Consider the following 22,248-nt stretch of genomic DNA (forward strand, 5'->3'; position numbering starts at 1 on the left):
TCTGCTGCGTACGGCGCCATCTGCCACTGCAACAGAGGTGGGCGAAGAGTCTACATGAAGCGGTTCGTGGAGGGGTATCGCGCTGAGAACATATTGAGCGGAGAGCTTACGATTCCTGCTTTGACATGCTACACAGACGGCATGAGACTCCGTGCGCCGCTGAATGGAGCTGCTCTCCTGATGACTGACGATGCCCATGCGGTGAGGGCAACGCTTGCCATGATAACCGGTGCAGCTGCTGCGCTGGGTACCCAGCTGAACGTCACGGATGCAAACAGTATTACGCTTGAGCTGATAAATGCTTCAACAACTGATGCAAAGACGGCCCTGAGGGATGAGATGGAGAGAAAGCGCATCCATGCCGTAGGTGGTGTGGTGACACAGGTGATGCTTAATGACGAATCTCTGGTATTCATCGACCCACAGAATATTCACCCATGGACCAGCAAGTTTCGCCGGCACGTTCTCCGTTTGTCACCGACGCTGGAGCAGGAGTTCTTTGTGCTTGCGCAGTACCTTGGCAGCACGACCAACGCCAACGCCCACGCCGTGATCCGGAACGACGAGGCGGTTGCGATGGTGGATGTGTTGCAGCGGTCACTTGTGACGTTTGGCGGGTCGCTGCTGTCGTCCGCGCTGCTGGCTGGCGGTGACGCTCTGGGGGGCTACCTGCCGCGTAAGGGAGATGTGTTCGTCGTGGGCATTGCTGCCGCCGATGTTGCTGTGATCGCGGAGCACCTGGCGAGGCACCGTGGTGCGCGTGTGTTTCTGCTGTTCACGGAGTTTTCATTCCTGTACGATGAATTCGTTGCTGCGTTCAATGGGAGTGCGGCTGCTGGGCGTCTTGTGTTCGCGACGAGCCTGCCGCACTGGGCAGACGAGAGCACGACGTCTGAGACGGTGCAGCTGTTCCACGCTGCTGTGAAAGACAAGGCGAAGTGGGCACCGTTCGCGTTGAGGAGCTTCGCTACTACACTGGCGGTGAAAAGTATTCTCTCTCGAATGGAGCTAGTGAATGCCCAATTATTGGTTGATTTCTTCTACAAGAACATTGCCATCACTGTGGCCGATATGTTTTACGGACCCTTCAAGGACGGCGAGAAGTGCGGTCTCCAGAATACCGTGAACGCCACTGAGTGCGCTGTGAACTACGGAGCGACGTATATTTCTGTGTGGTCGATGGCCCGCGTGCTGGACCCCGCAGTGCCTGAGCTGTTCCCCGCTGTGACGCCGTCGATGGAGTACGGGGAGCCCGATAAGAATGGTCTCTCAGATGCTCAACTCATTGGTATAATTGTTGGCCCTATTTCCGGAGGTGTACTACTGGCTGCTCTGTTTGCGTTTTTCTGCTGCTGTGCGGGCCGTGACAACAACAACGCCCCGAAGGAGCCCACAGACCCCGTGACGCTTGTGTTCACTGACATCGAGAGCAGCACTGCGCTGTGGGCTGCGTGCCCCGAGATCATGCCTGACGCTGTGGCGACGCACCACCGGCTGATCCGGTCGCTGATTGCGACGTACCGCTGCTACGAGGTGAAGACGATCGGCGACTCCTTCATGATTGCGTGCAAGAGTGCGTGGGCCGCCGTGCAGCTTGCGCGGGACATACAGCAGACGTTGCTGCAGCACGACTGGGGCAGTGGTGCGATCGACGCTGCGTACCACGAGTTCGAGGAGGGCCGTGCTGCTGAGGACGAGGAGTACGTGCCGCCGACTGCGCGCCTCGACGCTGCTGTGTACCGGGCGTACTGGAACGGCCTGCGTGTGCGTGTGGGTGTGCACACCGGGCTGTGTGACATCCGGCACGACGAGGTGACGAAGGGCTACGACTACTACGGCCGCACGTCGAACACGGCCTCTCGCACTGAGAGCGTTGGTAACGGCGGGCAGGTGCTGCTGACGGGTGCGGCGTACCTGGCGCTGAGCACGGCTGAGCGTGAGCAGCTGGACGTGACTGCGCTTGGCGGTGTGGCGCTGCGCGGTGTGCCTGTGCCTGTGGAGATGTACCAGCTGAACGCTGTGCCCGGGCGCACCTTCGCCGCACTGCGTTCTGAGGCAAGTGATGCTAGTGATGAAGAACATTTCGAGAGTACCAGTGATCTTTCCGGTGATTCTCGAAACAGCTGTTACGATACCCTGTTTTCGTTTGCTCGACGTCTTTTCAGTCCATTTATTCCACGTCAGCGGGCTGATGTGCTTGTTGCGTTGTGTGGTCGTTGGCGGCTCTCTCTCCCCGCGAGGGGTGATGAGTCGTTGGATGAGTATTGCCTGTGTCTTTTGGCGATTCTTGTGCGGCGTGCTATATTTGTTGTGGGCCACAATGAGGATGTCTCTCGTGGTACCGCATCACTTTTGGGATCCCTGACAGCGACAGTTTCGTCCGTGCATATTCCACTCAGTACTTCGCAAGATCCATCGATCCATCGGGCTGGGGCGGAGGTGCGACTGGCAGCGCTTCCGCATCGACCGTCGTCAGGTGAAGTTACTCACATTGTGCGCCCTCCTTTTTCGTTCGGCTTACAACTGTCCGATCCGTCTGCGGCGCAAGCTGGATGATGTGGTGCATATGCCTCTTAAATTTGCCTGTTTGTGCTGTGTGCGGGCTGACCCCGTTATGCTAACGACGCTTCTTCCTGAGCGCTGATAGCGTAGAACTGCTCCATTTGGTTTTGCCATGTTCTTTGAGTTGGGAGCTATATTTTTAATCTTGATTTCCTGTTGCTACCTGTGCTGCAATCACTTTATAAACATGAACTCAAACGCCTCTTCAATTTTTTTTTTGTAAGCGGCGCTGATATTAGCTGTTTCTGTGGTTGTGCTATATCAGTTTCGTTGAGCACTGTTTTTAGAGTGTTGTTCATTATTGGTGATGTGTGTTGATGAGGATTACAAACAACTCTCTGTTTTGCCATTTTGTGTGCTGCGCCTTGGCACAGCTCTTCTCCCTTGGGGTGTAAACACCTATGGGAGCCCCCTCAGTCGTCTATCCATGTTGCTTCTATCCACTTGCTACCCTTTTTACATTGCAGATTTCTTTGGGCATGAAACGCTCCTTTTTTTTCCCCCACCCCCTCCTCTGCGCATTTATCTCCTTTGGGCGTCATGATCGCTTGTGTCGATGCGGAGAAATTTATGGACTTTGCGGAAACTTGGCTCTGTGCGTGTGGGCTTGCACGCGATGCCTTCTTCTCTTAATTGCGCGCTTTCGCTAGGAGGTGGTGGCGCCTCGTGAGGGTGATGGCTGTGGCCCCATTGCGTTGTGGCGTATACCTTTTCCTTTTCTTATTCGCTGTGCAGGTTTGGCTGCACTAGGCGATATTGCTTTTACCCTGCTTGTCTTCTCTGCTGTTTGTGGTGCTCTCAAAGGTGTTTGAAGAGTTGTCGGTTTGCTCTGCGTTGTGTGGCCACCACGAGCTGATTTGACACGTTCCCGCCCATTGCCCTCGACACCCTCTCAGCAGCGACGCATTGATACTTTTGGACTCATTTCGGTTACAACCGGCAGGAATCCCATTTTAGTCCACATGACTATGCCACTGAAGGAACTTCACTTGGGTGATGGCATTTCGCTTGAGAACACATCATGAGCTCTGGTGATGTTGTGAATTGCTGCTCGTGAGCACCTTTACCCTGGTGCGATTCATAATGGCTCTCTCACGTGATGGCGTGAATCCCTCGGTTGGCCTGTTCCCCACCTCATGTCGACATGTGGAGTGATCTAATATTACTCTAGGTGCCGTGTAGCTTCTTGTTTTCCTTGCTTTCTCCGCTGGTTGTTGGTGCTCCAGCTGGCTTGGCCAGCGCTTTTGGCTATGAGGACAACTGTTTTGGTTGACTGATGGACTCCTTGCTGCAGTGCGTGGCCGTCCATTATTTTCATTCCTACATGGCGACGCAGCAGGGCACTTCTGCCACGATATTTCCCACATACAATGAAGTGATGCGTCGCTGCTTTATCAGACGTTCCGCAGCACTCTTCAGTGCGTACTGGCTACTGAAGAAGACGTGCGGAGGACGTGGTGGCCCTGCATGCCTTTTCAACCCCAAGACGCACTTTAAACTGTCGACACAGCACCCACTTACACCACCACTTCTCCTGGGACGTACTCCCGCTGTCTGGTGGCTGCAGTGGATCCACCGAACATTTTGTGGAAATCAAATGCCTGGCGACGTTGCGGACCCCGTAGCAGCGCTTAGCGCTACTGAACATCAGGTGCACTTCCAGCAGTCTGTTCAGACGTGCGCCAGACGCCATCACCATTCCACCGTGTATGGCGCATAACATTAGTCGTCCTCATTTGTCGCGTTCCGTGGCTCGCGTGAAGTGCGACAATCACACCCACGTACGCATGCTTTTGCGCATTTCATCCTGCTCCAGAGCGCGTTTTGTTTTCGCATGTCTACACTGTTCGTTGCCACACAGTAAAAAATTAGTTTACGTGGTGTCCTCACAGTTCTGCTTGTACACGCATAACATTTCTCTCACATATGAGGTTTGCCTGACCATTCTGTTCTTATAACATCTCGGAACCGAGAGGCAATTGGGGTATGCTCGCTGTTGTGTGTCGTTTTTGCCGTGAAGGCGAGCAGGTGGATTCGGCGCGTGAGATGGCCCTGCGGGAGGCGGAGGCGCACGTCGCACAGCAGCGCGATTCCCTTCTTCTGTGGGAGGATGCGCTGCGCACTAAGGAAAGCGAGATGGTGCAGTGCGAGCTCGAGATGAAGCTGCGGTGGTCCGAGGCCGTCGTGCTGAAGGAGCGGCAGCTGGGGCGCCTTCGGACGGGTGTGGAGAGGCGACGCGCAGAGCAGATGGAGCGTGACCGCCAGACGGGGGACCTATCGCTGGGCGAGCGCGGGAGGCGAATGCAGCAGCTGCAGCGCATCGAGGCCAACTTGCGGAAGCGGGAGGAGGAACTCTCGGCGCGACCTGCAGCGTAGCACACTCGCCACGCGCATCCAAATGCGTTGCCTATTGTGTGGTGGGAAAGTGTGACTGCCAGCCATCACAGACGGTGCTGCTGCTGGTGCTGAGACAGCATGCGGACGAGCGCACTGCACGTTGTCGCGTGGTTTTCCCGTCTGGAGGAACGCCGTGGTGTTCGTTCGATTGGTTGTAAGTTGTATTGCGGCTTTGTCGCCTTCCGCACTTTTTTTCGCCGTTGCCCTCTTGAGACTGTGATTGTTTGCTTTCTTCCTGACCGGCTGTGTGGGTTGCAGAGCTGCTCCTCTCGTTTTTCCTTCTTCTGCACGGCTACTGGCACGCCGTAGAAGCAAACAAGTGTGTTCGTCATGGGCGCGAAGAAGAAGTCGGGGCGGGCAGCAGGCAGCTCCAACGCCGTGCAGCACGACGTGTCGCCGCCACCCGAAGAGGCGCCGCTGCACGACGAGGAGGACATCGACTTCGACGACGTTCTGCTGGGGGACGATGAGGAGGCTGCGGCGTACGATGACGACATTCACGACGATGACGACTTCGAGGTAAAGGCGGAGAAGTACCGCAGGAAAATGCTTGCGCAGACCCGCGACGCCGTGGAGGAGCGCGACGCGGACATGCGGACGCGCCTTGTGAAGGCCACACCACTGAGAGACGCGGAGGAGGAGCAGCTGCAGCTGCTCGGCCAGCGGCACACCGCGGAGGAACTGCGCGACCGCATTCAGGAGACGGTGCGTGTCCTCTCAAACTTCAAGGACGAACGCGAAGAGGAGCGGACGCGTGAGGAGTACCTGCAGCTGCTGCGCTCCGACGTGATGGAGCTGTACGAATACAACGACTTCCTCACCGACGCAATTCTGCTGCTCTTCCCCCCGGCGGAGGCTGTTGAGTTCTTCGAGGCGATGGAGAAACCGCGGCCAACGACCATCCGCGTCAACACACTCAAGGCAAAACGTCGCGACTTGGTGCAGGCGTTGGTGAAGCGCGGCATGAATGTTGAACCACTGGAGAAGTGGTCCAAGGTCGGGCTGCAGGTACTCGAGTCGAACGTCCCGATTGCGGGAACGATCGAGTACCTCGCCGGCCACTACATGCTGCAGTCCGCGGTGTCGTTTCTGCCGGTGATGGCGCTTGCCCCGCAGGAGGACGAGCGCATCCTCGACATGGCGGCCGCGCCTGGTGGCAAGACAACCTACATTGCGCAGCTGATGAAGAATACGGGCGTTCTCTTTGCCAATGACGTGAGCGAGCCCCGTACAAAGTCACTTAACGCGAATCTGCAGCGCCTCGGCGTGACCAATGCGGTGGTGACGAACTACGACGGCGCCGGCTACGATAAGGTAATGAAGAACTTTGACCGCATTCTCCTCGATGCGCCGTGCACAGGAAGCGGTATCATCTCCCGCGACAAGAGCATCAAGACGAGCAAGCACTACGAGGACGTGCAGCGGTCGTCGCAGCAGCAGCGCTCCCTGCTTCTCTCCGCCATCGACGCGGCGAAGGTGGGCGGCTACGTTGTGTACTCCACCTGCTCGTTCCTTGTGGAGGAGAACGAGGCCGTCGTGGACTTCGCGGTGCGGCGGCGCCACGTGGAGATTGTCGAGATGGGCCTCCCGTTCGGACGCCCTGGGCTGACGAAGTACCGCCACCACCGCTTTCACGACAAGATGCAGAACGCCCGCCGCTTCTTCCCACACGTGCACAACATGGACGGCTTCTTCGTGTGCAAGCTGAAAAAGTTGTCCAACAAACAGACGGAACTCAGCGGCGCTGCTGGCACGGAGGAGAAGGAGTTGGCGAGTGCCCGACGTGAGAAGGGTGCCACAACGGCTGGCCTCAAGCGGGCCCGGGACGGCACCGCACGCGATGGGGCGGGGAAGCCAGCGAAACCAAGCCGTGTAAGTGTTCCTCCACCTGCGCGACGCAGTGCCAAGGCACAACGCAGCACGGCGTAAAAGGACGTGAAGGTTGGGGCATTTTTTTTTTCGTTAACATCCTCGGCCGCTTAAGTGAGACCCCCTCTCCGTGTAATCCGTACGCCATAACATTGTCCGTGGCGCGGCTTTTTTTGTTTTTGTTTTCGTTCCCTTTAGACCGCTACTTCTGCTGCTTTGACCGCATTTTCTTTGTTTCTTTTTTTCTTTTTGTGTGTACACGTCGTGGGCTCTCAACGGCTGTGCAGCGCATGGCGGCTGCTGCTTCTCGCACGTACCTGCAGGAGCGGGTGCAGCGGCACTACCTTGAGGTGCTGCCCTCGAGGTGGCGCGCTGTCCTATCCCGCTTGGCGATGAACACGCAGGCCTGGCAGCGGCGTGACGCCACCCCTGGCGGGAGCGCCTTGGCCGACATACACGCAGATTTCGATCTTGTCAGCACTCTGCTCGAGGAGGAGCACAACGTCTACAGGGAAGGCATGGACCATCTCGGATGTGAGCTTACCGATGGGGAAGCTGGAGGTTCCCAAACGTCCGCGCTGAGGCGCCTCCTGCATGGCATGCTGGCTTGTATTGCTCTCAAGGAGGTCACTATTGCACACTGGAAGAACTCTCTGTTGAGTATTCCACCTGACACGCTGCGGGTGTACTGCCATGCGTGTATAGCCCATCCACATGTGTGTGCAGACGATGTGAAGCGCGTGCTCGCGACGTACAGTGCGCCCTAACTCTGCTCCCCCCCCCGCATGCGTCTCGCTGTTCTGTGCGCCCTCATCGCTGTTTTATGTTTTTGTGCCTGTACAGTCTTGTTTGGTTCCACATTTTTTTTTCTGCGTTCCGCTACTAGTAGCATCTGGCATGAACGAGGCGTATGTGTTTGCATTGGACTCGGGCAAAGCAATTCAAGAATATCTTCTCGATTGGGTGCACGAGATACAGCGTTTGCTCCAGACTGGACAGCATCTTGCCTTTCGGGTGTTTGTCAATGTGTTTGTGGTCGCCGCCGCCATCTTTTCGGCTACACTCTTTGTGTTAGTCGTACTGTTTGGATGCCTTAATGTTGCATTCGCTTCTTCAGTGGCTTTGCGCCATTACTTTCTCCTGCGCACCCCAGGCAATCAACTGTTGCCCCTCGACTTCAATACGATGCCGTTTGAGACAGAGCTGTGGCGGCTGCAGAATCTTGACGGCGCCGTTACGCAGGCATCGCCTCTGCTGGAGGCACCACCACGTAGGAGCGACAAGGTGTTGACTGTCCTCGATGAGGGGGGTGCCGGGACACATCTGGCGGCGTCACTAATAGAGCAAGCTTCCTCGCTTAAAATGTCACTGATCAGCAGATATGTTCAAAACACAGTCGCGACAAGCACGCTGATCATTCCATCCCTTGTGGAGAGGGAAGTGTTTCCTCCTGGCGGTGGTGTCTCCATGGAGGCTCTCTTTCAGCGTGGAAAGCCGATGTTCAACGCGAAGGGCGTATACGATGCAAAGGTGCAGCTTGTCTTTTTACGCGAAGAGGTGGGCCGCGACGTGTCGATGGTGCTGCAGTCGTCGGTTTTGATTTCGGAGGACTCCAGCGTGCCGCAGGTTGTCAGCTCACTAGACGTGCTGTTCAAGACCACCACATCTTTCTCCTTCGTGACAGGCGAGAAGGCCCGCAGTTGGCTGCTGCAGTTGCTAACAACGACGTTTAGCCTCGTCTTTTGTGTGCCGCTGTGGCTCTACGAGAAGATCGTGCCTTCCCTGCAGAATGATGTCTTCCCGAGTATTGACTCGTTGAGGGAGGTAGCTGTTGTCGCGACGGTTTACACGGACTTTGAGCCGCCGGTCGCTTTGCAGCCGCGGCTGCGTGCCATCAACTTCACGCTATACCAGCAGCAAGTGGGCGACGCACTGGGGAAGGTGCGGCTGACGCGCGTGTACTTCTATACTACTGTCCAACTCACCGGCCTCGCGTATTACTTCTCCAAGTACCCCTTTGGGAGCTTTGTGGCCACCACACTTCTCTTGTTTGCCATTTTCACAGCCGCTGTGGTTGGCGTCTCACTGGCGGCGGGGGGCGTGGTCTTCTCGCTGCACGTGCGTGCCAAGCGCGGCCCAGAGGACGCCATTGGTGCAGACGACATCGATGACAATGACGATGCTGACTTTTCGGACCCCACGAGGCCGGACGTGAGGTTCCGCACGCCAATGTCGATGTCCCTGCGGGACGCGGAGTATCTTGTTGGTGGCTTTGAGAGGACACCGTCGTCGTCGTCTTTCAGCCTCCACGAACTGCTTCCGCCTCATATACGCAGGAAGAAGTCCGACTAATGATGAGTCCGCGCTTTAGTGCCCCTGTGCGCTCGCATTCCTGAGGGAGGAGGACCGCTCGCGGAGAATTTCTACACGCGGCAATGTTGCACTCCTGGTGTAAGAACTGCGATCTCTGTGGCGTTACAATGACGTCTGCCATCAGGCAAATACGTAATCTGTGCTGTGTCCTCTCTCACATCTCCCCTACCTCTCACTCATTTGCTCTGTCTGTCTTCCTTGTGAACGTTACCTTACCACAATGATGCGAGGCGGTCCACACACCCCACTCCCCATGACGCTCGACATCGCGGGCTACACGGCTGCGCAGCGACAGCGGCTGGAGGAGATTCGGCGCGCGACGGAGAAGGAGTACCAGCTGCTCGCGCTTCACGCCGGCAAACTGGCGCACTGCACGGACACCACTACTGCGAAACAGGACGACGGTGCTCTACTACAGACACCCCAACTGGGTGGTGGCCGGTGGGTCTCGCTCAACGACAAGGCGATGGAGTTGCACGCATTGGACGAAAAGTTGACCTTAGAAGAACGCGAGATGGAGCGGCAGGAGTTTGAACTCGAGCGGCGTTTTCACACCGCTGAAAGACGCAAAGAGGAGTTGCTGTCGCAGCTTGCCCTCCTGCAGCACCGGGAGGCGTTGCTGAAGAAGCAGGAAGAGCAGTTGGACGAGGAAGAGTCGGGTTCGGAGAGGGCGTCCAGGCTGCTGGACACTTTTGCGCAGGAGATGGACGAGGAGCGGCGCGCCAGCCATACCCACGTCAATGAGAAGCGCGGACGCCTCGGCGCAGCCAAAATGGCCGCTGCCGATAAACAGAAGAAGCGGGACGCGCTTGAGTCGCGCACCCGTGCGCAGATCAGCGAGACGCAGGACCGCATTAGGGAGCATCGCGTGGAGATGATGCGGCGTGGCGGCGCACTTAACGACAAGGAGCGGTGGCTACGGCAGGAGCAGTCAAGGCTGCGTGAGGAGGAGCTGGCTGCCATCTACCGTCTGCGAAAGGAGATTGACTCCATGGCGGTGACTCTTACGGGTGAGTTCGCACGCCAGTGAAAATCACTACCGCTTCTATTGTCCTGTACCTCTTTCTGAAGAACTTTTTTATTCTCTGTTGCCCCAGGCGGCGCTTGATGTGTGAACAAGCTTGTGGAACTCTTTCTGTGCGTGCATATTCCTCTTTTTCTTTTTGTCTTCTTCTTCTTTTCCCTCTGCGCAATAGTTATTCGTATCTCTTTCTCTGTGTCTGCGTCACCTGAATAGACCAAGGCGACGGTAATCAATGGACGACGAACTCTTGCTGCAGCTGAATGAGACGGAAGAGTTCATCGAGGATGACATCGACTGCACGGCTGGTGGTGACCACGCTGCTTCAACCGACATCGACAGTGAGGACATTTGGGAGATTATTTCATCATTCTTCCGCGAGAAGGGTCTGGTGCATCAGCAGATAGATTCGTACAATGACTTTCTCCTCCGCATCCCCCGCATGGCGCGCAGCCTCCTCGAGATTGTGCCGCGGCAGGACGAGCAGTTCGAGCCGGGAACGCAGTCCGACGGCGAGCCGGACCAGTACCGTCTCAGCCTCGAGGACGTGGTGGTCGGCAACCCGTCGCACGAGGTGTCTGGCTTCAGCCGGCAGGAGCTGCACCCGCTATTCCCCAACGANTGTCGGCTGCGCGACTTGACGTATGACGCCAACGCGCAGGTGACTCTTGGGATCCGTGTGTACCGCTCGCGTGAGGAGCAACCGTACCGTACATTCCTACAAAATATGGAGCTCGGACGCATCCCAATCATGCTGAAATCAATGCGGTGTAACCTACAGAACAAGGACGAGGACGAGCTGCCGCGACTGAATGAGTGTCCGCACGATCAGGGTGGTTACTTCATCATCAACGGGACGGAGAAGGTTCTCATCGCTCAGGAGAGGCAGGCAGCCAATCACGTGTATGCCTTCTCACGCCAAAAGGGACTCCTCTGCGAGATCAAGTCTATTGTCGAGGGTTCACTAAACAAGCCGCGTACACTTCAGATTTTGATGCCGTACAAGAAAAAGGGCCCTGGGAACGGCTATGAGAACTTGCTATGTCGTGTAGCACAGATGGATGAGTTGATTCCGCTCTTCGTACTCTTCCGTGCTCTCGACATGGGATCAGACAAGGAGATCCTCCAGACCGTGGTTCCGGACCTGAAGGATGCCGCCATGCTTGAGATGCTGCGAGGGTCCATGGAGGATGCGAGCACACTTCAAATCTTCACACGCGACGAAGCACTATGGTTCATTGGTAAACGCCTGGGCAAACAAGACAGTCGTGAAAATTTGCAGCGCGAGGCGCAGGATTTGCTGATGCGAGACCTTCTGCCGCACATGGGGGTTGACTGTGCTGCTGACCGAAGCAAGTGTCTCTTTATTGGCTATATGGTGCACCGCCTCCTCCTGCTAGCACTTGGGCGCAGGGAGGACACGGACCGTGACTTTCTCGGCCACAAGCGTATTGATGTCGCTGGGGCGCTCCTCACATTCCAACTGAATCAATTCCTAGTGCAGGTGCGGAAGGAGATGACCAAGACGGTGCATGACTACTCCACCAACCGAGGCGGTGTTGTCAGTTTTGGCAGGATTCTGCACAGCCGTCTCATCACAGATGGTCTGCGCCGTTGCCTCGCGACAGGTAACTTTGGTGACCTAAAGTCTGGCAACATTAAGACTGGTGTTGCCCAAACACTCAATCGCCTGACCTACTCGTCCTCTTTGAGCAACCTGCGTCGCATTCAGAACCCCATCTCCGCCTCCAGCAAGGCCACGAGGCCACGCAACTTGCACTGCACCCAGTGGGGATACATTTGCCCTGTGGAAACACCTGAAGGCGGTTCTATTGGTTTGCTGAAAAACCTCGCGCTCATGTGCCTTGTCTCGCGCGGTAGCGACCACACCGGCGTCGTACAAGCTGTGCAGGCCCGCATCACCGGATTCCACTCGATTGACCTCCCGGGCCTCGCTGATGTGCGTGTTGCACGAGTGTTTGTGAACGGGACCCTGATTGGTGTGCACCGCAACCCCGAGAGGCTACTCCGCGAGTTGCGTGCGCGGCGCCGGGGTGGTGAGCTGAGCAACGAGGTAAGCATCGTGCGCGACATCAGAGACCGTGAAATCCGTGTCTTCTCTGACTCTGGCAGGTGTCTGCGCCCACTCTTTGTTGTGGAGAAGTCGCGCATCAAGCTTCAGAAGACTGGAATTGGAGAGCTGCTGGAGCCGTCCAAGGCACCAGGTGGGAAGCGGGAGATCTCGTGGAACCGTGTGATGAAGAAGGGCTACGTCGAGCTCATTGACTGCGAGGAGGAGGACTCGCTTCTCATTGCCATGACGGCGAGTGAGGTGAGCAAGAATTACTACTACTCGCATTGCGAAATGGATCCGTCAATGATTCTGGGCATTTGTGCCTCCATCATTCCTTACCCGAACCATAATCAATCACCGCGTAACACGTACCAGTCGGCTATGGGAAAACAGGCAATGGGAATCTACGCCTCTAACTTTAACATGCGTATGGACACAACCGCCCACGTACTCTTCTACCCGCAGAAGCCGCTTGTACGTACCAAGGCCATGTCCTACATGCGCAGCAACGATCTCCCTGCCGGACACAATGCGGTTGTGGCCATTGCGTGTTACTCTGGGTACAATCAAGAGGACTCTATTATCATGAGCCGTTCTGCGGTAGAGCGTGGCTTCTTCCGCAGCGCATTCTGGCGATCATACAAAGCCTCGGAGGAGCGCAAGAAGGAGGGGCGTGAGACGTTTGAGAATCCCGATCGGAACATCTGCCGTGTGAAGCATGCCGACTACACAAAGCTTGACACCGACGGCCTCATAAAACCTGGCATGCCTGTGATGGGTGGTGACATTCTTGTTGGAAAAACAGTTCCTATTCCTGAGGCGGATCTTGAGAATTCTGCGGTGGCTAACACGCGACTTCTGAAGCGGGATTGCAGTATCGCGTCACGAACGGCGGAGAAGGGTGTGGTTGACAAGGTAATGCTCACGGAGAACAATGGAAATCGCTTCACCAAGGTCAAGGTACGCACCATCAAGATACCAAATATTGGTGACAAATTCTGCAGCCGTCACGGCCAAAAGGGAACAAACGGCATCCAGTTCCGTCAAGAAGACATGCCGTTCAACCGTGATGGAATTGTGCCGGATTTGATTATCAATCCACACGCTATTCCATCGCGCATGACAGTGGCTCACTTGATCGAGACTCTCGCTGGAAAGGTGGCGTGCTACAAAGGAAGCGAGGTGTACGCTACACCGTTCTGCTCTGTTGTCGTGGAGGATTTCGGCAAGGCCCTCCACCAGCTCAAGTACCAGCGCTACGGCAATGAGTGCTTGTATAACGGTCACACGGGCCTGCCTCTGGACCATCTCATCTTCTTCGGCCCTACGTACTATCAGCGGCTCAAGCACTTGTCAGGCGATAAGATTCACGCCCGACCTCGAGGACCATTGCAGCCATTGGTGCGTCAGCCAACCGAAGGACGTGCCCACGAAGGCGGCCTTCGTTTTGGTGAAATGGAACGCGACTGCATGCTCTCCTATGGTGCCTCTCAATGGCTACGCGAGCGCCTCTTCCGTGTGAGTGACTACTACTCTGTTCACGTGTGTAACATTTGCGGAACGATTTGCGCAGCGGACACTGAGCAGAACGTCTACAAGTGCCAGGGGTGCGATAACAACGCTCGTATTTCTCAGGTGCTCATGCCGTACGCGTGCAAGCTGTTATTCCAAGAACTCATGTCCATGGCAATTCTTCCACGTCTTGGCACCGGGCCTCTCTAATTGTGTACCTCCAATAACACCACAAGGCAGTCATGGAGGATAAGCAGAAATGTTACTGGTACGTGTGCAGACACGCGCACATTTTTTTTTTTGGTCTTTTTAATGACCCTCCTGCCTTCCGTGTGGGGGAATATTATACAGTCTTTTTTCTACTCCTCCCCCTGTTTATTTCGTTTTTTTTTTTTATTATTTAGTTCGACTTGCTCCTCCTTGTGCGTTTTTTGTTTTATCGTTCCATAGCCATGAAAAGGTCATGTCAAGGCGGGTGGCCATCTCCCTGTATCGACGGGCGTTGAAGGTTCTGGCGTCGGTGGATCACATTGGCGCCGCACACCTCGCGATGGAACGGTACGCTGAATTTCTCCCGCCATTATTCGTCTTGGAGGAAGGCGAGAGCCTCAACGCCATCTGCCGCAGGGCGTTCGCAACGACTCCTGAAAGCGCAGAGTCTCTGGCAAAGGGGTTTTCGTTTATAAAAGTTGCAGCCGAGTCCCTTTTTGACCTGGAACTCCTTTCCCTATGGAAAACATGCTCCAGTGATAATGCGTTTGAGCTCCTTCATGGAATTGCGATTGCCACCGCCGCCCTGCAGCTCGCTGGGAGCTCGAACGCCATACCAGTAGGGGGGATCACCGACACGGTGGAGAGTATAAAGAAGGATCTACTCCGTGTTATCGATGAAATGAAGGATTTGCTTCAATCCAAGTCTCGTGCTCTCGGGCGCCGTGAGAGCAGGAAGCTGTCTGCTGCTTTTCTCNCCTCTGCTGTGAAACTTTTGCAGGAGGACGGCTATCAGGTGAGCGAGGGATCAGCGGAGGACTACTCTGCTGTCAATCTCCTCATCACCAGACAGGCGTCTGTCGATGTTCTCAACACCCTTTTGGCTGTGACACTACGCGAGCTTGATGTGCCGTGCGCTATGGCTGGGTTGGACACACACCATCCATGGGTGCGTGTGCAGAAGGAGGGTGGACGCCCACTCTTTCTCTCTTTTGCTCACGAAGGAGGACACAGAGAAAGGGAAGTGGTGCGACTGAGCGCCCACCCACACAAGTTGTCAGAGTGCTGGCGAGGTGCCCAGTGGAACGGTACAAACAGGAAACATCTTCTATGCAAATTGCTACGGAACCAGCTAATGGCACTTTCCACAAGGGCAGAGTCTCCGCAGCGCGTGCGGCAGCAGATGATTTGTCGAAAGCAGATACTGTTTCTCTTGTCGTAGTGCGGATGTGGTTTTGGTTGCTTTTTTATGCGCACTGGGCTGTCGTTGTGCCGCCACCAATGTCTTGGTAGTGGGAGTGGGAGAGTGATTGGGGCTCTGATATTCACTGAATGACGGAAACTGTTTATCATCTATGTGCCTGCGTGGTGCGCACTGGCGCTTGCTGCACTTCGTGACGCGCCGGAAAGAGATAAGCTGCTCTCCCACGGCACCCTTCGATCTCTTCAATAGGATCTCCACGTACTGCAGCAGAGCTGTAACACAGTCATAGTCCTTCCAGTTTTGGCCTACTCTCACTTTGCAGGTGACACTGTCGTGCCACTTATGGATGCTGTTGAAGTCACAGAAGTGTTAGTTACGCACCGAGGAACTGTTCCTCTCTGGCCGCTGGAAGTTGTCTGTGGGGACTGCTACGATGCGTGTGTTGAGAATATGAGACGGCTACTGTGGTTCTTTCTGCTGGATAGTCCGTGTCTGATGGACGCCGCTCTCGGCACCACGCCACGCACCATTTCACAGTTCCACTATTCTTTTGCCGACGCGGCACATATGGACGGCAAGGCTTGCTCCGATGATACAAGGACCTTCTGTTTTAAAGTTTGGGAGTTGAAGTTGGGGTTTCCGCTGCTGCCTGCAGTTGATACCGTACCAGAGAACTGCTGCTTCCCGTCTTCCGTGCGGTTCGCGGCTCTCAGCGACCCCGACTTGTGCACCACACCGCAGGGGTACGGTCTCCAACACGTGATAGATGTCGTGTACAATGGGCCACGCTGTAACCCCATCATTGTTTCTGGATTTGTTGAGGGCATTGTGGTGAGAACTATGAGGGTCGCGTCTCTTTTTTTCGTGACCGGTGTACTGCAGGATAGTGAGGATGTTCTTCATCTGAGGATACAGCCATCTAGCGTGTTGCGAATTCCTTCATCTGGTGCTGTTCACCGGTTTGCTGTGGTAGGCTGCCACGTTGATGCAGCATTGCAGAATGGCTCACGCTTGTCTCCGCAGGCATGGACGTGGCACGTGGAACGCGAGGCAAAGACTTGTGACTTTCGCACAGTTGTACTGTAGGCGGTGCATTACGATGTGCCGTTCGAAAAATGAGATTAGAGTCTGGCATCACTGTCGTCATCGTCAAGAGGCGGAGGAGAGGAAACAGGTGTTGGATTGCTTCGAGAATTAGACGAGATACCGGGGGAGTGGGCCGCGAGCGTGGAGCAGGAGGTGGTACTTGCATACTATGTATATCTTCGGATAAAGCGTCTGTTGTTGGACTACTGCTCCTCTGTTTCGATGGTGTTCAGTGCCTTTTGGGGTCGTCTACACTCTCATATCAAGGCTGATGCGTCTCTGGAGCAACTGTCGGGTGACGAAACGTATCGGAACTGAGGCGACGTGCTGCCGTGGGTATGGACGGAGCGAGACACTGCAGTCACGCTATGCGTCTTCGTTCGGTATTTCTCTGCGGGCTTGCAACGACATCACGAATTGCCACTGAGATCATGAAGCGCATGCCTATTGTGGCAGGATGCGAATGCTCACCGTCGTGCCAAAGGAAAGGACCAGGGGACACACCAAACACAAACAGCATGGCGAAACTAACAGAATGAGACGATGCAAGGTACACGTAGAAAATCGGAAAGCGTATGTCGGACAGCAAAACCTGTGGAGCGTTGTGACCTTGACCATCCTTTTTTCGTTTTTCCTTCGCCGTCTTCTTTTTTCGTTTCGCTTTCCCCCTCCCCATGTACGACAATACTGGAAGCACTACAAATTAACTTGGATAACAGCACCACAGACACCTCACGAGAGAAGCACATTGTATGATCAAGGTCAAGGTGAAGTGGGGCAAAGAGCTCCTTGAGCTCACCGTCAACCTCCAGAGCACCGTCAAGGAGTTCAAGGATTCGTTATATACGCTAACGGCTGTCCCAGTGGAGCGGCAGAAGATTATGGGTATCAAGGCAGGTGCACTCACCGACAGTGCAACCCTCTCTGATGTTGGCGTGGTCGACGGTAAGACGCTTATGCTTATCGGGACTGCCGATGATGCCCCAAAGGCCGCAGTACCCCCACCGGCGGAGGTATCTGTCGAGGTGGGAGCAGTGAAAGCAGGCGCCGCATTCGAAACGGAGATGCCAAACGGGCTGCAGAACATCGCCAATACATGCTACATGAACGCGGCAATTCAAATGCTCCGCCTTGTTCCAGAGGTGCGCCAGCTGCTCGAACCGCGTACGACTGACCCGCTGCTTTCCTCGCTGGGTCAGTTGTACAAGACAATGGATGGCGCAAAGGACGCTGTGTTGCCGCTGCCTTTCTGGAGCACCCTGACTGTGCAGTGCCCTACATTTAATGAGCGTGATGACAGGGGGAACCCAATCCAGCACGATTCGCAGGAAGTACTGAACATTCTCCTTCAGCGCATCAGTGAAGTGGTGCCAGAGTCGCAGAAACGGCTGTTTCAAGGAGCTCTAAAGCAAACGACTACATGCAAGGAAGCCCCCGACGATACACCTGCTGTTCAAGATCTTCCGTTTTTGATGTTGTCTTGCAACATCAACTCGGAAATACAGTCGTTGGAGGTTGGACTAAATACGGGTTTCAACGAGATGGTCACCCTCCCCTCCGAGACGCTCTCACGTGACGCACCCTTCTCACGCACGAGCCGAATCAGCACGCTACCGGAGTACCTTTTTGTGCACCTTGTCCGCTTTTCGTGGCGTAACGACACGCAAAAGAAGGCCAAAATCCTGCGATCTGTCACTTTTCCCCTTGTGCTGGACCTTTTTACGCTATGCACAGAGGAGCTTAAGACGTCCATGGAGCCCGAGCGGGCGAAGGTGATGGAGCGCCGCGACAGGGAGCTTGACCGCCGCCGCGAAATGCGCCAGAAGAAGCGTCACGAAGGTGCGACAGAAGCAGGAGAGGTGCCACCACCACCAGAGTCTCTGACAGATACTGCATCTGCCGCTATTGGCAACACAACTGGGTACTATGAGCTGTGTGGTGTCATCTCTCACAAGGGCAGAACTGCAGACAGTGGCCACTATGTGTTCTGGGGAAAGAATGACGACCAGTGGCTGGTCCTGGACGACGAGCACGTGGCCACTGTGAGTGAGGGGGATGTGAAACGGCTGGAGGGTGGTGGTGAGGCGCACAGCGCGTATGTGCTCATGTACCGTACACGCGACCCGCGGACGAAAAACACCGCACTTCCGCTGTAGTGCCCTGCAAAACAAGGTGTGAGAATCTTGACTTTTTATATTCTGGTCGCTGGGCGTGACCAACGGGTGGGGCTAGCCGCAAGACCCACTACTCTGCTTCACACCCTTTCGTTTTTACTTTCTCTCTCCCTCTTTCTCACTTTGTCCCCTTAATGTTTAGCTGATTACACCCGCGGAGGTCACGGATGAACTCCTCAGAGGAAGACGCCGCTCATGTCCGCCACACTACAAGCATGAAAAAGCAGCCAGCGCCCGCACGCCTTCAGACATTCCGAAGCTTGGACACCAGCAGCAGTGAAAGCAGTGCCAAATCGGGTAACGGCCCCGTCAAGACGACACGGGCCACCGCTACCACGCAGGTAAAGGCGGTGCTTCCATCGTTGGCATTTGGTAAGCAGCCGGAAGCTGCAGATTATACAGACTCAACGGCAAAGCTGGAGAACACGGATACCAGCATCCGCTTTGAAGTAGCCCAGGGCAGCGCCAGCGACGTTTCTCTTGACCTTGAGGACGTGGCAAGACACAGTGGCGGCCCTGCGGAAACTGCCCATATCGCGTCAGGAAATACCAGCACTTCTGCTGTTGCCATCCACATTAAGGGTGAGTCTAAGGCAGCCAACACCAAAAGTGGTTTTGCAGAAGCGGCAACCACACGCATGACGGAGTCCTCCTTTCAGGGAAAAAAAAATCAACCGCCTTCTCACGGGGCGACGTCCACGAAGAACCAGGAATACCATGCAGGGGGTTATTCATCACCCACACCTGTGTCGGCGGAACAGGGAACGCGGTCTACTACGCACGTCGCAGGAGGTCGACATCCACGACAAGAAGCGGCGGCGGCTCCTCTCCCTGTCCAGAAGACCAATGGTCGTCTCTCCCATACGGAGGAAGTGGCGGCTGCCCCTGCAGAGGCAATGGACGAGAGCGATGGTGGCAGTGACTCCCTTTTGCAAGAGGTACTGCCGCTTTCTTCACGTGTGCCTCGCCACAGTGCTCCTCCCACAGGCACTGAGACGTGGAGAACGTCAAGCCCTGTACGCCGTGAGACACAGCGTCGTGACCCTGTGGAGCAGATGCTTCTACGCGCGCGCCAGCGTCTGCAGGAGAAGACCTCCATCGAGGCGTGTACACCCAGGGCCATTCCACGCGCATCATTTGAATCCCCATCATCCTTTTCCCGTTTTGTCACACCTGATCGTGGTGGCAAATTCCGCGAGAGCCCGTCAGCAATCCCACCCAGAGCGTCAGGTGTCGCAGATGACAGAGCCCGGCGCCTTCAGCAGGAAATTGGTCGGCTTCAGGAAGAGGTGCACTTCCTGTCCAAGGAAAACCAGAAGCTCAAGGGTGCAACTAAACAGCAGCAGGCCACACAAAATGTGGAGCTGCAGATGACTATAGAAGTGTTGCGTGCACAGCTGCAGGATGAGGAGCTGCAGAGGCGGACGGCTCAGCAAAGCGTTGCTTCCTTGGAAGCTGAAGGCACTCGTATGATGAGTGAACTGGAGGAGCAGCTCCAGTCATATATATCTACTGCAGCACAGTACGAGCGACTGTATGAGGAGAAAACACGCGAAACAAGCGAGTTGAGAACACAGGTGCAGGTCGCGCTGAAACAGCTGCAGGACGCCGAAGAGAAGGAGCGGCAGCAGCGTCTTCTCTTTGAGCAACAACGCTCCCACGACCGTGAAAGTGCAGAGCGTACGGTAACCCTCTTAGAGGAGGCTAAAAAGCAGCGGTCGCATCTGCTGGAGCTGAATGAACGGTTGCAGAATGAGAAGGAAGCTGCAATAGGAGACAGACGTCGTATCAAAGAGGAGCTCCAGCGGCGCCAGGACGAGTTGCTCCGCGCAGAAGAAAAGCACACTAAGGAGCGTGCCATTCTAGAGGATGACTGCAGCCGTCTCAAGCTCGCCATGGCAGAAAAGGATCGCGTACTCTCTGCCCAACTAAAGAGTGCACAGCAGGCCAACGAGATTCTGCAGCAGCGCCTCACTGACATGACAGAGCAAGCCGAAGAGGATGCGGAGCGTCAGCGACGGTCGTACGAGGTGGCGAAGCAGGAGGCCCAGCGGACATTTTCTGTTGAACGTGAGCAGCGCCTTGAATTGGAGAAAAAAGTAGGTGACCTTCAAAATGAGCTCTCCCGTGAGAGACGAGGCGCTGCGGAGCGCGTCTCACGGGGTCTGGATGAAAAGGTGGCCACTTTAAAGAGCGACCTCGTGAAAGTCACTGGCGAGCGCGACGAGTTGCATGCACGCTTTGAGGAGGCCAATGGGCGGCTGGAGACGCTGCAGGAAACTTGTGCACGCTACCAGAACGAGTGGGACTCTATCGCGGCGCAGCGGCGGGAGTCCGAGGAGGCGGTTTCACACCTAGATGCCCAGCGTAACAGGCTCACTGGGACGCTGGAGCAGCTACTCGAGCAGAACGACCAGTTGCGTAAGGAGAACGCAGTGTTGCAAGGCGTGCTGGAAATGCGTGACGCAGAGGTGCAGGAAATGCAGACACAAATAGAGGATGTCGCTGCGGTGCAAGAGGATATGCAAAGCCTTTCACACGAGAATGAAAGACTATCGGAGGAGTGCGAACGCCTCTCCCGCGAGCGCAGTGCGTTGATTGAGGAGAATGGAAGAATCGCAGAGGAGGTGCTTAAGTGGCGCAATGAAATGCGACGCCACATCGCACTGCCGCGCGCAACAACGCCGCGAAAGTGGTCGACGACGCCGTTGTCACTCCATGATCTAAAGCCGTCGTGACGCCATATCGGTTAGGTTAAATTTCTTTGTTGTTTCTCTCGCTGTGCATCTCTCACTTTCCACGGTACGACAGCATATGCTTCTGCGCGTGTTATTGCTCTTTTTTTTTGTTTGTACACTGTTCGCATTGAGTCTTGGCACCACCTTTCTTCTTGTTTTTTGTTTCGCTCCGTGGGCTTTGCCACATCAGTGGTGAGGGGTGTGAGAAGGGGCGGGGTGCATATGTGGCGCACGGCGTTGGCTCTTCGCTTCCAAGGGGGCGGGGCTTTGAAGCACCGGCCGCCACGGCGCGCGACGTACCATGCGGTCAGTGACGCAAAGTCGGGAAAGGATCGCTTCGACCTCGCCGAGTCTCTGCGCCGAGACCGAGAGGCGGCTGGGCGGAGAAAGTCCCTCCCGTGGCGTTCACGCTTGAGTGAGCTTCGGATGTATCCGTGGAAGTTCTTTGTAGCCTTTATGCTTCTGTGGTCGTGGCTCGGGACGTACGTTGTGCCTTATGTGAAGGGAATGCGGCCTGGCGAGCTTCCTTCGCTGGGTAATGGGCGCTGCGTCCCGCAGGAACTCCAGCAGCGTGCGACACCGATGCCGCGCTTCAAACACCTCGAGAAGCATACCGATGGACACGAGTGACGGAAGTGTGTGTGTGTTGGCGAGAGGTACAAACCTGAGAGGAGGACCATCAACCAGTGTAACGTTGTCCAGCCTCCTCTCGTGTGTCTCATCCTCTGTACCGCTGCATGGATCTTGCGTTGTCGTTTCCGTTGCGCTGCCATGTCGTTGTAGAAGGGGGAGGGTTGCGTTGGTTAAGGTACACCTGGTAATGGTGGTGCGTGTGTACCTACTACGCCGTGAATGGCAATGCGGCGGATGGTTGTGCAACATGAAGGGAATAAAATAGTGACGCTCGCCTGTTTCTTACCTCACTGGGAGTTTGCCACTGGGAGATAATAAAATTCATTGATGATGGTGTGGCTGGGCGTGATGCATGGTGGGCGTCGAAACTCTTCAACAGGAAAAACGTTTTTTTT

General features: G+C 55.6%; 13 protein-coding genes across 13 annotated transcripts; all 13 read left to right on the plus strand.

The window, feature by feature from the left end:
- Window positions 1–54: 54 nt before the first annotated feature.
- Window positions 55–2,556, plus strand: DQ04_00961000 (adenylyl cyclase; the record flags this gene model as incomplete). The annotated part of the gene is made up of 1 exon (XM_009309971.1): window positions 55–2,556. The coding sequence occupies one exon, from the start codon at window positions 55–57 to the stop codon at window positions 2,554–2,556; it is 2,502 nt and encodes an 833-aa protein (XP_009308246.1).
- A 1,330-nt stretch (window positions 2,557–3,886) lies between these two features.
- On the plus strand, window positions 3,887–4,282 carry DQ04_00961010 (hypothetical protein; the record flags this gene model as incomplete). The annotated part of the gene is made up of 1 exon (XM_009309972.1): window positions 3,887–4,282. The coding sequence occupies one exon, from the start codon at window positions 3,887–3,889 to the stop codon at window positions 4,280–4,282; it is 396 nt and encodes a 131-aa protein (XP_009308247.1).
- A 266-nt stretch (window positions 4,283–4,548) lies between these two features.
- On the plus strand, window positions 4,549–4,938 carry DQ04_00961020 (hypothetical protein; the record flags this gene model as incomplete). The annotated part of the gene is made up of 1 exon (XM_009309973.1): window positions 4,549–4,938. The coding sequence occupies one exon, from the start codon at window positions 4,549–4,551 to the stop codon at window positions 4,936–4,938; it is 390 nt and encodes a 129-aa protein (XP_009308248.1).
- Window positions 4,939–5,289: 351 nt separating this feature from the next.
- On the plus strand, window positions 5,290–6,888 carry DQ04_00961030 (nucleolar protein; the record flags this gene model as incomplete). Its single annotated transcript, XM_009309974.1, has 1 exon — window positions 5,290–6,888. One exon carries the CDS (start codon window positions 5,290–5,292, stop codon window positions 6,886–6,888), a length of 1,599 nt encoding a protein of 532 aa, XP_009308249.1.
- Window positions 6,889–7,118: 230 nt separating this feature from the next.
- Window positions 7,119–7,595, plus strand: DQ04_00961040 (hypothetical protein; the record flags this gene model as incomplete). Its single annotated transcript, XM_009309975.1, has 1 exon — window positions 7,119–7,595. The coding sequence occupies one exon, from the start codon at window positions 7,119–7,121 to the stop codon at window positions 7,593–7,595; it is 477 nt and encodes a 158-aa protein (XP_009308250.1).
- Window positions 7,596–7,725: 130 nt separating this feature from the next.
- Window positions 7,726–9,180, plus strand: DQ04_00961050 (hypothetical protein; the record flags this gene model as incomplete). The annotated part of the gene is made up of 1 exon (XM_009309976.1): window positions 7,726–9,180. The coding sequence occupies one exon, from the start codon at window positions 7,726–7,728 to the stop codon at window positions 9,178–9,180; it is 1,455 nt and encodes a 484-aa protein (XP_009308251.1).
- A 241-nt stretch (window positions 9,181–9,421) lies between these two features.
- On the plus strand, window positions 9,422–10,231 carry DQ04_00961060 (hypothetical protein; the record flags this gene model as incomplete). The annotated part of the gene is made up of 1 exon (XM_009309977.1): window positions 9,422–10,231. One exon carries the CDS (start codon window positions 9,422–9,424, stop codon window positions 10,229–10,231), a length of 810 nt encoding a protein of 269 aa, XP_009308252.1.
- A 226-nt stretch (window positions 10,232–10,457) lies between these two features.
- On the plus strand, window positions 10,458–14,018 carry DQ04_00961070 (putative DNA-directed RNA polymerase III subunit; the record flags this gene model as incomplete). Its single annotated transcript, XM_009309978.1, has 1 exon — window positions 10,458–14,018. The coding sequence occupies one exon, from the start codon at window positions 10,458–10,460 to the stop codon at window positions 14,016–14,018; it is 3,561 nt and encodes a 1,186-aa protein (XP_009308253.1).
- A 253-nt stretch (window positions 14,019–14,271) lies between these two features.
- DQ04_00961080 (hypothetical protein) lies at window positions 14,272–15,240 on the plus strand (the record flags this gene model as incomplete). Its single annotated transcript, XM_009309979.1, has 1 exon — window positions 14,272–15,240. One exon carries the CDS (start codon window positions 14,272–14,274, stop codon window positions 15,238–15,240), a length of 969 nt encoding a protein of 322 aa, XP_009308254.1.
- A 324-nt stretch (window positions 15,241–15,564) lies between these two features.
- On the plus strand, window positions 15,565–16,308 carry DQ04_00961090 (hypothetical protein; the record flags this gene model as incomplete). The annotated part of the gene is made up of 1 exon (XM_009309980.1): window positions 15,565–16,308. The coding sequence occupies one exon, from the start codon at window positions 15,565–15,567 to the stop codon at window positions 16,306–16,308; it is 744 nt and encodes a 247-aa protein (XP_009308255.1).
- Window positions 16,309–17,060: 752 nt separating this feature from the next.
- On the plus strand, window positions 17,061–18,464 carry DQ04_00961100 (ubiquitin hydrolase; the record flags this gene model as incomplete). The annotated part of the gene is made up of 1 exon (XM_009309981.1): window positions 17,061–18,464. The coding sequence occupies one exon, from the start codon at window positions 17,061–17,063 to the stop codon at window positions 18,462–18,464; it is 1,404 nt and encodes a 467-aa protein (XP_009308256.1).
- A 185-nt stretch (window positions 18,465–18,649) lies between these two features.
- DQ04_00961110 (BRCT domain-containing protein) lies at window positions 18,650–21,220 on the plus strand (the record flags this gene model as incomplete). The annotated part of the gene is made up of 1 exon (XM_009309982.1): window positions 18,650–21,220. One exon carries the CDS (start codon window positions 18,650–18,652, stop codon window positions 21,218–21,220), a length of 2,571 nt encoding a protein of 856 aa, XP_009308257.1.
- Window positions 21,221–21,442: 222 nt separating this feature from the next.
- Window positions 21,443–21,850, plus strand: DQ04_00961120 (hypothetical protein; the record flags this gene model as incomplete). Its single annotated transcript, XM_009309983.1, has 1 exon — window positions 21,443–21,850. One exon carries the CDS (start codon window positions 21,443–21,445, stop codon window positions 21,848–21,850), a length of 408 nt encoding a protein of 135 aa, XP_009308258.1.
- Window positions 21,851–22,248: the final 398 nt, after the last annotated feature.

Source organism: Trypanosoma grayi (assembly GCF_000691245.1).
Source record: "Trypanosoma grayi strain ANR4 Tgr_96_V1, whole genome shotgun sequence".
Lineage (NCBI taxonomy): Eukaryota > Euglenozoa > Kinetoplastea > Trypanosomatida > Trypanosomatidae > Trypanosoma > Trypanosoma grayi.